This window comes from Muscardinus avellanarius (assembly GCF_963383645.1).
Source record: "Muscardinus avellanarius genome assembly, chromosome: 15".
Lineage (NCBI taxonomy): Eukaryota > Metazoa > Chordata > Mammalia > Rodentia > Gliridae > Muscardinus > Muscardinus avellanarius.
Window position 1 is genome coordinate 18,576,063 of NC_137801.1, and position 14,891 is coordinate 18,590,953.

Below are 14,891 nucleotides of genomic sequence, written 5' to 3' on the forward strand. Positions count from 1 at the left end.
TCCAAGTGATTTTTTTTTTTCTTTTTTAGTGGGCATTAGTTTTATTTTTACACATATACTGGAGACTCATGCAATGCTAACCCCAACTGATTCTAATGCACACTAAACTTAAGAAACAATGAGGAATATCTCTATAGTAGACCCTAACTCCTCTGACAGTGTGTGTGTGTGTGTGTGTGTGTGTGTGTGTGTGTGTGTGTGTTACTAGGAGTGGAACCCAGGGGCATTCTACCTCCGGGCTATACTCCCAGACCTATTTTATATTTTATTTGGAAACAGGGTCTCACTATGTTGCTGAGAGCCTCACTAAGTAACTGAGGCTGGCTTCAAACCTGTACAATCCTCCTGTCTCAACCTCCCAAGCACGAGCCACCACACTGGGCATCCTCTGACATTTTTACCCAACTAATAATATTCTTCAAGAGCTAAGGCAATTGATTGAGGAAAAGGAAGTTCTGTCACATGTTTATGCATGTGTATATTTTATTTATTTTATTATTTATTTATTTATTTATTGGTAGTACTGGGGTTCCTGGAAGCCCTTCTACCTCCGGGCTACACTCCCAGACCTATTTTTACATTTTTATTTGGAAACAGGGTCTCCTAAGCCAGCGCGCGCGGCTGGCTTCGAACCTGCGCGATCCTCCTGTCTCTGCCTTCCAAGTGCGGGGATTACAAGCGTGCGCCACCACGCCCGGCTGTGCATGTGTATATGTTAAAGGAAAGACAATTAAATAGTATCTACATAGTATAAAGAATACCAAGTAAGGTATTCCCCTTTTTGCCTTAAAATAGAAAAACACAGCCCGTTAGAGGTAACATAGATTTCTTCCCTTTAAGACTATCTCATGTTCATGTTGCACTATTATATACTCAACTTAGCTTAAGTATGTGAGAGCCTGAGATAAAGGGAAAGACATGTAAAAAATAATTTTCCACAGATTAGACCCTTATATTCCACATTTATTTAAAGAAAATCACTCTAGGAGGACTGGGTCCCAAGAGAGGTAAAACAAAAGGGAAGAAAAAAGAAAAGAACATTTTAAATCTTTCTAGTGGTTTTGGCACCTGAATCATGCCCTTTCTTCCCTAGGCCTCTTCCCTAGGATTTCTGTACCTACTTATAGCCATGCTTGCCAACCTTTATAAATTATGAAGAAATCCAGAGCTTCATAAGTGAACAGCATCTTTTTGAAGAATTTGTTTTACAAAGTGATATAAATTCAAAATAATTTAAAATACACACCTGTTATGGTTTGAATATAAAGTGTTCCCTCAAAACTCATCTGTTAAAAATCTGGTCCCAGTTGAGTGTGGTGGCGCGCGCTTGTAATCCCAGCATTTGGGAGGCTGAAACCGGAGGATCATGGTTCGCAGACAGCCTCAACTACTTAGAGGGGCCCTCCGCAACTTAGCGAGACCCTGTTTGAAAATAAAAAATTAAAAAATAGGGCAAGGGGTGTAACTCAGAGGTCAAATGCCCCTGGGTTCCACCCCTAGAGCCTCAAAAAATAAAAAAAATTAAAAATCTGGTCCCAAGGGAAGTGAATAGATCATGAGAACTCTGACCTCAACACTGGCAATCCACTAAGGAATACCTACATTGTTTTTCTGTGTTTGGGGGAGGGGGGCGTAGAAATTGAACTCAGACATTCTATCTCTGACCTACTTCCCCAGCCCTATTTTATTTTTTTCTGAAACAAGATCTAGAGGACCTTGCTAAATTGCTAAGGCCAGCTATGAACCTGCAATCCTCCTGTCTCGGCCTCTCAAGTATTGGGATTCGTAATTTGTATGGACTATTGGTAGCAGTGGGAAGTGTAAGAGGCAGGACCCAGTGGAAGCTCCTTCCGTCTTCCCCCTTCTTCCCCATGCTTTCTCTCTGCTTCCCACTGCTACAAGCTGAGCAGCTTTCCTCAGCCACACCCTTCCACCACGAGGTTCCACCTGACCCCAAGCCCAAACAGCATCTGACCAGGAACCAAAACCTCTGAAGTCACGAGCCAAAACAAACCTTTCCTCCTTTAAAATGTTTTTCTTAGGTACTGTCACAGTGCTGAAAGTTGACTAACACATCACTTTAAGTGATTCATCTGGCCTCCAACCACTGCTCAGAGAAAATCTAGGCATCAGCTATCTTGACTCCACAGTCCTCACTCAGGTCCTGGCTGACTGGAGATCCAAGTGGTGTGTATTCAAGATTAAGCTTTATTTCTAACCAAGAAGCTCTTAGACATAAGCTGAGAAAATGATATGTCTCAATGTACTAGAGGAAGTGGAGGAAAAACCCCAATGATAACCTATGGGTTTTGTAATTTTTTTACTACTATATGATACCTCTTCTCCACCCTCCCCAACCAACATGAAAAAATAGTGGTAAAAGCCAAAAATGTAAGAGACAAAAAGAGTATTAAGTTAGAAATCACTGTTAGCCAAACAGGATTAAAAAAAAAAAAAACCCTAGGAACCCAAGTAACTTTAATATACAGTTCATTGCATTGCTTCTTAAGCATATTTACCCACATTTGACTAACCTTAAACCAGTAATGTTTGGGAATACATACACATATTAGTCACCAAGAGACTCTCATCCTTTGAAAATGTTTCTCATTCAAAGTGAACTTTTATTTAAAGGGACAGTGCTCAGGTTGGCTCAAGCAATCCTCCTACTTTAGCTTCCTAAGTAGCTGTACCTATTGTGCATATGCCATTTCTTGTAGCTATTTCAAAGTGATTTTATCTACATTTTGCTTGATATAGTCAAATATAAATGTTATAAAAAGGAAGAAAAAAAGCACTACGGCAGAATATAACTAAAAAGCCAAAGTTGGCTGTGGAAATAACTCAGTGGTAGAGTGCTTGTCTAGCATACATAAGACCCTGATTCAAGCCACAGCAAGCAAGCAAGCAAGCAAGAGTTGGCTATGGATATAATTCAGTCGTAGAGTGTTTGCCTAGCATGTATAAGATCCTAGGTTCAATTCTCAGCATGACAGAAAGGGAAGAAAGAAAGAAAGAAAGAAAGAAAGAAAGAAAGAAAGAGAGAGAGAGAGAGAAAGGAAGGAAGGAAGGAAGGAAGGAAGGAAGGAAGGAAGGAAGGAAGGAAGGAAGGAAGGAAGGGTAAGCTTAAACACACCCCATCATCCAAATTCCTTCTCTAATGCTGTGACAGCCATTATGAATAATGAATAACCTTCCCACATATCAGCCCATGTAAATCAACCTCACTGTTATTGGTGGCTTCACAGTACTGTTTCTTTTTGTATTTCAGAGCATACTATAATTTTTACCAATCCTCCATTAAAGGACAGTTTGTTTATTTTGTTTTGCAATTACACACGATGCTATGATGAATATCCCGTACAACCGGCATTGAATACTTATAGATAATATATTCTTAGCAAAATTTCCTAAACATGGAATTCCTGAGTCAAAGGGTATATTTTAAATTTTATAAGAGAATATCAAACTATACTATGAAATCATTAAAAACATTTTATTATCATTTAATAATCCTACAATTCCAAAATTGGCTTTATCAAGATTTCTGGCATTTTTTTGGGGGGGAGGTAGTACTGGGGATTGAACCCAGGGGCATTCTACCTCTGAGCTACGCGTCCAGCCCTATTTCTTATTCTTTATTTTGAAACAGGGTCTCACTAAGTTGTGGACGGCCTCAGTACCTGAGAGCCTTTCTCTGTCACCCAAATACTGGGATTACGAGTGTGTGCCACCATGCCCAGTTTTGGTTTTTTTTTTTTTTTTTTCTTTTTTAAAACAAATCCAAGCTTATTTTCACTTATAAGTGAAGCTAAAAATCCTTTCAAATTTTGACTGGCTGCTTTTTCTTTTTCCCCTACATATGGTATGTTCTCATTTTGCCAATTTTTCTATTTCTTCATATTTCTATTTCTTCATACTTATTTTAAGATTTTTTTAATTTAAGAAACTTGTCCTTGATATGTATATAATAAACTTTTTTCCAGTATGTGTCTCTTAATTTTACTTAAAGAATGCTCCCTCCCCCCTTTGTTTGGTACTGGAGATGAACCTAGGGGCATTTTACTTCTGAGTTATATCCCCAGCCCTAATTTTTTTTTTTAACCTAAGGATATTCTATTTCGGAGATATACCCCTAGCCCTATTTTATTTTTAATAAGATCACATTTAGTTGATGAGAGCCTAATTACTGAGGCCGTCCTTGATCCTGTAATTCTGTCTCAACCTCCCAAGTACTAGGATTACAGGCAGGTGCTATCACAACCAGTTTAAAGAATGCTTTTTACCATGTTTAATATAAAACTATACATAGTGAAATTCATTCTTTCTCTTTTTCTCTCTTTGAACCAAACGGAGGGTTGTTCTACAACTGAGCTATATCTGCAACCTCTCACCCCTTTATTTTTTTTGTTGGGGGGGGTAATATTGGGGGTGGAACCCAGAGGCTTTCTACCTCCGGGGTATACTCCCAGACCTATTTTTTAATATTTTATTTGGAGACAGGATCTCACTAAGTTGCTGAGAGCCTCACTAAGTAGCTGAGGCTGGCTTTGAACCTGAGCAATCCTTCTGTCTCAGCCTCCCAAGCGTGGGGATTACATGCGTGCGCCACCACGCCCAGCTCTCACCCCTTTCTTTTTAGAGACAGAATGTCACTAAATTGTCCAGACTTGTCTCAAACTTGTGATCCTCTTGCCTCAGCCTCCATAGTACAAGAATTACAGGCACATGGCACTATACCCTGCCTTCATATCTTCTTTAATGTTTTCTAGCTTTTGTGCATAGCTTAGATATTACTTTCTGACACACAAGGTAAGTATAAGAACTTTTATTTTCACAGTTCCACTGATAACTGAGAATTTATTTCAGTATAAAGAAAAAGGGAAGAAATCCACTTCTGTTTTGTATTTCTGTTATTCCTATTAGAGCTAATCAGTAATCCAAAACCATTCAGTAAATTGCTCATTCTTTCCATCACTGATATGAAATAAGAATATTATTTCATGACCATTATTATCATACACTATTTCTTTTTATCTTTCTTTCTTTCTTTCTTTCTTTCTTTTTTTTTTTTTTTTTTGAAGTACTGGGGATGAAACCCTGGGGCATTATATCTCTGAGCTACACTCCCAGTCCTAATTTTTTTAGTCTTTTTATTTTTGAAACAGGGTCTCACTGAATTGTGAAGGGCCTCGCTAAGTAGCTCAAGCTGTCCACGAACTGCGATCTTCTGGTCTCCACCTCCCAAATGCTGGGATTATAAGCATGTGCCACTACACCTGGCCTATCATACACTATTTCTATAGAGGTTTCAGTGTGAAATTTTTTGCTTTTGACCTATTACTTTGCCTATTCCGGCACAGGTACAAATTCCTTGTTACTAGCCGGGCGTGGTGGCGCACGCTTGTAATCCCCGCGCTTGGGAGGCAGAGACAGGAGGATCGCGCTGGTTCGAAGCCAGCCACGCTGGCTTAAGAGACTCTGTTTTCACATAAAAATGTTAAAAAATAGGTCTGGGAGTGTAGCCCGTGGGAGTATATCCCGGAGGTAGAAGGGTTTCCAGGAACCCCAGTACCACCAAAAAAAAAAAAAAAAAAAAAAAAACAAATTCCTTGTTACTATAATCCTATTATATTTACAAAAACCAAGTAGAGCTCTTTCATGACTTTTTCCTCTAGAATTCATCTTGAGTCTAGAAGAAATACTTATCTCTAAGAAACACAGAATCCTCTTTAAGTTTCTTCCCTGAAATTTTGGGGAGATTAAAATGAAAAGAACACACAGCCTTCCCTTTTTGGTCTTACCAGCAGGAGGAGGAGTAACAATAAAAATTATTATAGCTAAGGCTGGGCGTGGTGGCGCACGCTTGTAATCCCCGCGCTTGGGAGGCAGAGACAGGAGGATCGCGCAGGTTCGAAGCCAGCCGCGCGCGCTGGCTTAGGAGACCCTGTTTCCAAATTAAAATGTAAAAATAGGTCTGGGAGTGTAGCCCCAAGGTAGAAGGGCTTCCAGGAACCCCAGTACCACCAAAAAAAGAAAAAAAATTATTATAGCTAAGATGTGTTGGAGCAATGTATGTCAATCTTATGATAGGTTTATTTTAATATTCACAACAACTTTGTGCTAAGCATGATATCTGCATTTGATATATGAGGAAATTAAGCCTCAAAGTGTTTACTCACCTCATCTCAGGTCACAACTAGTAAGCAAAGTAGCAGAGACATTACTCCCTGTGATCTAATCTGTGATCTAATTGTACTTGGGTCCACACTTAGAAGTGTAGTAAAGTAACTGAAAACAAGGTGTGCCTTTCATTTGTTAATGACCCCATTGAATTTTACTTTTCTTCTTTTAGGCCCTGCAGTTAATTTCTAGGTAAACTTAGTTGCTATTTTAAATGGGACCTCTCTCTCCATTATATTTCTAACTTGTTAAATGTCTACCTTATAAGTTTTCTAAATGTATAGTCACTCTAAGTTTTCCAAATATATAGTTAGATATATGGAAATAACTTTAATGCATTGTTTCCAATATTTATTTCTCAATGTCTCAATCAATCTTGCATTCCTTAATGAAATATTACTTTTACTACTAGATTCCTTGGTGTTATTTTATGATTACTGTGTGAGACTGGTCTCAGCTTTCTTTGTATATCTTTGAAAGTTTTGGTATTGATGGGTTTATCAATCTTACATCTTTCCTCCTTTCCTATGTTGTTTAGCATCGAAATTATTTTATCCCTTAAAATTAAAATAATTCAACTGTGAAACTGTCATGGTTAAGTGCTTTTATGACACTTGCTCAATTTCTTCTTCCACAACTAGTGTCTGTTTAGAATCTTTCTTCTCTGAGGTCAATTTTGGGAATTTATATTTTCCTAGTAAATAATTTGAATTTACTTTAAATGATGCTGAATAATTCTTTTACTTGTATAAATCTGCAGTGATTCTGTCTCACTAAAATGGGTAACATATAAATCAACATTATTGGAAACATATAAATCAGCATTATTAGAAAACACTCATAGCTAGGATGGGTGAAATGAGTCCAACTGGTAACAAAATACTGGTATATAGCTTTTTACTCAGGCCATGGGTTTTCAGGAAAAAAAAAAAAACTTTAATCAGAGCTTTATAAACAATGAAGTGCTACTAGGATATTCATTACCCACAGAACTGTGAATAAAACAGAAATTAAATCAAAACTACTATAAACTGTTAACAAATACATATTTCTTGCTACAAGGTAGGGAAACATTTTTAGTTAGATAACTACAGTGTATGTATTTAGTATTCATAAACTATAACTTAAACAATAAAATTAGGTGAGCTGTTCTTAAGTGTTACTTTACCAGTTGTCTAGAATATAAAAGAAGGCTTAATATCAAGTAGAAAGTGACATTCTTCTCCTTTACTTACTGAAAACATTATTATTCAAACATTTATTAAGCACTCACTGCCAAGTTGAGTGGTGCATCCCTACAGTCCCAGCTACAGGGAAGGCTGAGGCAGGCAAGAGGATCACTTCATCACAGACTGGGTAACGTAAAGAGAATCCATTTGGGGGAGAGAGAGAAAGGGCGATAGGGGGAGAAGAAAAAGGAGAAAAGAAAAAAATAAAAGGATCTCCGAACATTCTCTATAAGCTAGACACTGTCAGCAATACAGAAACGGTTAAGACATGGTCCTTAGCTCAAAAAACATTATTACACATCCACAAGTTCTAACGTAGTATACCTATATTCATGGTTGTACATAAAAACCTGAAAATACAGACACATTAGAACCTTGTCATAAGAGTAACAAAAGTTGAAAAGCAAATTCTGAACACACTTAACTATTGAAACTAATATACATAATTTTTCATTTGAACTATCACTAGTCTATATTAATATTTAAACACTGATATTTCAAATTTGGTATCATTTTCCTTCCTATGGCAAGGGTCTTAAGTACAGAGTGAAGACTAGAAAGGCTCTGAAACCATAGCTTTGATGAAAGGGACAGAAAAAGGCAAAAAAAAAAAAAAAAAAAAAAAAAGACTCCTTTTCTACAATGTTTATTGGAACTTAATGTTAAAATTTCAATAAAGTAGGCACGGGGCATGGTGGCACCCGCTTGTAATCCCTGCGCTTGGGAGGCAGAGACAGGAGGATTGTGCAGGCTCGAAGCCAGCCATGCTGGCTTAAGAGACCCTGTTTCTAAATAAAGTATAAAATAGGTCTGGGAGTGTAGCCCGGAGGTAGAAGGGCTTCCAGGAACCCCAGTGCCACCACAAAAAAAAAAAAAAAAAAAAAAAAAAAAAATTTCAATAAAGTAGAAAGTATCATGGGAAAAAAATCATTTTTTTAAATTACACATTAAAAGGATCTTCAGTATTGATGTTGGAATCTTAACAAATAATAAAAAGTTAATTTCCATATTACCATTCTTTGAAAAAACCTTATTTGTAAACATACACTAACTACACACTACACAAAGATTTAAGTGATGTTCTTTGGTATGGTACAAACCTACCTGTGCACATGATTCCTCAGGTGTCTTGGCACTAACTGAATAAAGTGCTGGAAGATCTAGTTTATGCACGGAAAACCTTTCTAGCGTATGCAAAAGTGCTGGAGCAAGGTGAGAAGTTTGACCTGAGCCTCTTTCTCCAGATAGCAATAATCGTGGCCTATAAGAGGTTGGCTGATGATATGGTGACCTGTAATAAATAAAAGAAAAATATTGATTTCAAAACTATACATTCTGAAGATCAATATGGAACTGGAGGCAAAATATTTACATTAAGAGAATCTAATTTAATAAAACTTTATTTAGTACAGTAATTTATTATTAGCATCATCATCATCATCATCATCAGTCATGATTCTAAGTCCAGGTATGGTGGCACATGCCTATAATTTCAGCACTTGGTAGAGACAGGAAAATTGCAGGTTGAAGGCCAGCCTTGGCAACTTAGTAAAACCCTGTTTCAAATTAAAAAATAAAATAGAGCTGGAGATTTGGCTCAGATGTAGAATGCCCCTAGGTTTAGTATTGCCATAAAGGAAAATTAAAAATAAAAATGTCTGGAAGTATAGCTTAGAGGTAGAATACAGTTTCAATCCATGGTACCAGGAAGGAAGAGAGAGAGGAAAGGAGGGGATTCTAAAATCTTGACTCTCTGATAAATAATAACCAAGATGTCAGAGCATAAAATCCATTCAATGGGGGAAAAAGTTAACTTGGTATTCATCCTATCATACTCCACACATTAGCTAAGAGTGCAAAAGACTATGTCAGTTAGTTTTCCAAGGCCAGATGTTAAGAGTATCTCCACAAATTATTCCAAATTTAGGACTTAAATATAAAACTGGTTAAAATGGTCATTTTTATGTTCTACATACTTTTCCAATTCTATTGTGTGACAGTGTCCTCCATTAACTAATCCTGAAAGTCTGCCATCAGTGTGATAGTATTAAAGGCCCGTGGTCCCTTCCACAACGAGGACACAGCATTTAAGTTGCCACCTTAGAAGCACAGACCAGACACTGAACACACTGGTGCCTTGATCTTGGTCCTTCTACCCCCTGTAATTGTGAGCAATATACTTATGGTATATGTAAATTACCCAATCTAAAGTATTTTGGCTGAGTAGCAGCAATAGACTAAAACTACCATCATTTTAAAAATAGAGTAAAAAAGGACTTTTACAGTGATGAAAAATTATGTTTCTGTCACAGTAAAATGTAGCTGTTCTAATCTTAATATATGATATATAAAACTGTACACTAGAAATAAAAAATACTAAATCTAACTTACTTTGTATTTTCAAGATTCTACAGATCATTAAAATAAATTAAACTCATTTAATAACTGTAGGGAGTACTGACAGTTCTAAAGAATTACAATAAAAATAAAGCAAAATAAAAATGTAATAGAAAGAATAAGAGCTTAGAGATGTGGTTCATTAATAGAACCCTTGTCTAGTGTGTGGGAGGCCCTGGGTTCAATCACTAGAGGAAGAAAGGCAAAAAACATAATTTTAGCGTGAAACAGCCTGAACACAAAGACTAAGAAGTATATAAAGATATCAGTTCTGTATTTTTTACAGAATTTTATTTTTTACATTTATTTTATTTATTTACATTTAACAATTTTATTTTTTACATTTTATTTTTTACATTTAACAATTTAAAATAAAAATCCCTAAAGGATTTGGACAGAAAAGTTTAAAACTTACTCTCAACTTTATGTCAAGAAATAACTAAGTAAGAACAGCAAGAAAATTTAGGAAAAGTTTACTAATGATTTTAGAGCACTTAAAAACATGTATTAGCAAGCTGGGTGTGGTGGCGCATGCTTGAGGATCGCGGTTAGAAGACAGCCTCAGCTACTTAGTGAGGCCCTCCACAATTTAGGAAGACCTTGTTTCAAAATAAAGAATAAAAAACAGGGCAGGGTGTACAGCTAAGAGGTCGAATGTCCCTGTGTTCCATCCCCAGACCCGCAATGAAATGAAATGAAATGAAATGAAATGAAATGAAATGAAATGAAACATGTATTAGCAATAAACACTTTATACAGATTTCTTGCTCAATTTTTTTTTAATTCGAGAAAATACAAAAGCTTCATTTTATTAAAAAGATGAGGAAACCAAGGCTTGAGAGGGTTACTTAAAAGACTGTACTGCCAGGATTGGTGGCACACCCTTACAATCCCAGGAATTGGGAGGTTGAATAGAAGAATGGCAGGTTTGCAGACAGCCTCAGCTACTTAGGCCCTCTGAAACTTAGTGAGACCCTGTTTCAAAATAAAAAAAAATTTAAAAATAGGGCTGGGGGTATAGCTCAGATGTAAAATGCCCCTGGGTTGTTCAATCCCCAGTACCACAGAGGGGGGGGGGATTAATTGATTATACAAAGGGGTGGCAGAGTTGAAGTTCTCACTAAGGGACTTAGGGTGTAGCTAAGTGGTAGAAAGTTTGTCTGGCATGCACAAGACAGACCCTGTGTTTGATCCCCTGCACCCCCCAAAAGGAGAAATTTTCATTTCAGTCCATATCATTGCAAAGCTGAGTTTCTAAACTACAATGTTGGCCGGGCGTGGTGGCACACATGCTTGTAATCCCAGCATTCGGGAGGCTGAGACCTGGAGGATCGTGGTTCACGGACAGCCTCAGCTACTTAGTGAGGCCCTCTGCAACTCAGTGAGACCCGGTTTCAAAATAAAGAATAAAAAATAGGGTAGGGGGTGTAACTCAGAGGTAGAATGCCCTGGGTTCCATCCCCAGACCCGCAAAAAAAAAAAAAGATGTAGCCCATTTTACATCTAAATATATTATAGAATAACAATTAATACAAAGTAGGGTATACGGGGGAGGGTCAAGAGTGACAATTATCAAGGAGCCAAAAAACAATAAATACTGAAGAGAATGTGGAGAAACTAGAACTCCTCTACACTATTCGTGGGATTGCAAATTAGTTCAGCTGCTCTGGAGATCAGTATGGAGATTCCTCAGAAAACTGGGAATGGATTCACCATATAATCCAGCTATACCACTCCTTGGTATCTTTCCAAAGGGACTGAAATCAGAGAACTACAGTAATATATGTATATCCATGTTCATTAACACAATTCACAATAGCCAAATTATGGAAACAACCTAGGTTTCCATCAACAGATGAAAAAATTACAAAATTATGAGATACCCCTATAGTGGAAATCTAATCAGCAATAAAGAGCAAAATTATGTCATTTGCAGAAAAATGGAATGACCTGGAGAACATTATGCTAAATGAGACTAGCCAATCACAGAAAGTGAAGGGTCATATGTTTTCTCTAATAGGCAGAAGCTAGAGAAAACTTGGAATATAAGAGGAGCCCAAGCCGGGTGCGGTGGCGCACGCTTGTAATCCCTGCGCTTGGGAGGTGGAGACAGGAGGATCGTGCAGGTTCGAAGCCAGCCACGCTGGCTTAAGAGACCCTGTTTCCAAATAAAAATATAAAAATGGGTCTGGGAGTGTAGGCCGGAGGTAGAAGGGTTTCCAGGAACCCCAGTACCACCAAAAAAAAAAAAAAAGAGGAGCCCAAAATAATGAAGTAGAAACTTGAGCGAAGTCAGGGAGGTAGTACAGGGGCAGAAGAGGATGAAGAGTAAGATAAATGAAGGAATTACTACCATCGACTTTATGTACATATGTGAGAATACCAATGTCAATTTCAGTACCCTGGCATGGGGAGGGGGAGATGGGGGAGGGGGAGCCCACCAAGTACTGTGTGTATGTATGTCACTACCAACAGGATTTACATTATGTGAGACTATACGCACCAATAAAAGAATATAAAAAAGGATTTATTTGTTTGGGGTACTGGGAATTAGAACCAGGGGCATTTTACCTCCAAGCTACACTTCAAGCCCCTTTTATTTTGAAACAGGATCTCATTAGATTGCTAAGAATCATGCTACAGTGCTGAGGCTGGCCTCAAATCTAGGATCCTCCTTTCTCAGCTTCCCAAGTGCTAGGATTACAGGTATAGACCACCGTACCTATCTGAAAGAATATTTAGTAACAAGCACAGAAAGTTAAACGTGTTGGGACACTGCGGCACAACCTGTAATCCCAGCACTCGGGAGGCAGAGGCAGGAGGGTCACAGACTTGTGGCCAGCCTCAGCGACTCAGGGAGATTCTCAGCCACCGAGCAAGGCCCCGCTTTCAAACAGAGAATGAGAAAGGGCTGGGGGATTGAAGGTAGGACGCCCCTGGGTTCAATCCTTAGTACCAAATTAAATAGAAATGCAAGAAGAATCATAAATGTTTCTTCATTTCAAAGCACAAATTGTAAGCCAAAAACAAAGATCCCTCTCCTCCCTCCCTCCCCCCCTCCCCCCCTCCCTCTCTCTCTCTCACACACACACACACACATTTTTTGTGGTGATGGTACTGGGGATGGAACCCTTCTACCTCCGATTTGCCAGCGAGGCTGGCTTCGAACCTGCACGACCCTCCTGTCTCCACCTCCCAAGGGCGGGGATTACAAGTGTGCGCCACCACACCCAGCAACACACACATTTTTGGCAGTGCTGGAACTTGTTCCAGGACTTTATGTGAGCTAGGCAAGTACTCTATCACTGAACCACATGACTGGAATTCATATATTTTAAATGCATAAAATTTAAAAACTCAATTACATCATTTTCAAGCAAATGGATGGAACTGCAGGACATTATGCTAAGTGAGATTAGTCAGTCACAAAAACTAAGAAATCAGATGCTTTCCCTAATATGTGAAAGCTAAGAAGAAATGGGTCATAGGAGGAACTCTAGATGAAAAAGGAAATCCTATAGAGGAGCAAATAAGAAAACCTAAATGAAGGAATGTGAGGGAGAAAGAAGGAAATTCTCTAAAACATACAATGTATTTAAACGTATCGAAGTCAACCACTAAACCAAGCAAGGAAAGAAGGGATGGGGAGGATATGGGGTGGAAATTGGGTAGGGGTTAAATCGGTGATGCATACATGTATGTCCACACAAGTTTTTTACCCCAAAATGATGTATGAATATAATGCACCAATAAACTTTTTTTAAAAAAATTATAATTTGGGCCACATGGCAAATAAGGCAAAGAACTGTCCATAAACAGGAATGATTCTTAATGTATAAAGAGTTTATTACATAGTTTAAAAACAACCACAAACCCCTAAGACCTACCTGTAGGAGCAAAAGGCAGTGACAATTAAAAAGGAAAACAGAAAAAGATAAAAATTTAAATGTTTATTCATTTAGCAATTATAGAATGCCTACTATGCTGAATGTCTTGCTGCTAGGGATTCAACAGTACAACACATGAGTTCATTAACAAAATGGTATTTACTAAAAATGGAAATATACAAGATACTATAATTTGATGTGATTCATACATGTATTGGTCAAGTACATGGTACTATGGGAGACCCAGATTAGAGAATCACAGAAGACTTTCCTGGGAAAATATTGGGCTGAATTCCAAGAAAGAACACTAATTGTGCAAAAAACAAGACGCTAAAAAAGAACTAAGGCCCATTGGGGTAATTGATACAGCTCATACAGCCAATTTTGTTTTCACATACTGGAGCAAAGAAGAAATGCAGGGACTAGGCTGGGGAGAAGAGGAAGAAGACTTACTCCATGAAGGCTGTGAAGGGTTTTGAGAGTCATGTTAAATGTTTGGAACATCCGCTGAAGACATGAGGAAGCCCTAAGATACGTCAGAGTTGTGGCACAGTGGCATACAACTGACCCTCCACATTCACTGGCTTGGATCCATAGCATGGATTTAACTAAAATATCTGTGGAAGAAAATGCCCTTCTATATTTTTCTTGTCATTATTCCTCAAACAATACAAAATAATAACTATTTACAAAGCATTTACATTATATTAGAAATGATAAGTAATCTAGAGATGGTTTAAAATATATGAGAAGATATACAAAGATTATACGCAAATACTATATTTTTGTTCTTTTTTTTAAATGGTAGTAGAGATTGAACCCAAGAGCATACTACCTCTGACCTACAAGCTTAGCCCTATTTATTATGAGACGGGTCTCAAATAAGTTACTAAGGGCCTTGGCAAGTTGCTGAGGCTGGCCTTGAACCTGTGATCCTCTTGTCTCAGCCTCTGAAGTACTATGATTAAGATGTGCACCACTAGACCCAGCTAATACCAAACTATTTTATATAAGGAACTTGAGCTCCAGCAGATTTACGTATCCAAGGGGAGCCAGGCATGGCAATACATGCCTGTAATCCCAATAATAAGGAGACTGAGAGAGGAAGATACTTCAGCAACTTAGTGAGACCCTCAAAGACTTAGTGTGACCCTGTTTCGGTACCAGTACCCCCTAAGTAAGCTTCCAAGGGGGC

At 38.0% G+C, this 14,891-nt stretch overlaps 1 protein-coding gene across 3 annotated transcripts in view; it reads right to left on the bottom strand.

The window, feature by feature from the left end:
• Positions 1 to 14,891, bottom strand: part of ATAD2B (ATPase family AAA domain containing 2B) — a gene marked incomplete at both ends in the record, with an annotated part of 143,164 nt that overhangs the window by 50,505 nt on the left and 77,768 nt on the right. For all 3 annotated transcript variants that reach the window (XM_080711476.1, XM_080711475.1, XM_080711474.1), the window contains one exon: positions 8,517 to 8,703. In XM_080711476.1, the coding sequence (XP_080567602.1) occupies positions 8,517 to 8,703 (187 nt within the window). The remainder of the gene's footprint in view (positions 1 to 8,516; positions 8,704 to 14,891) is intronic.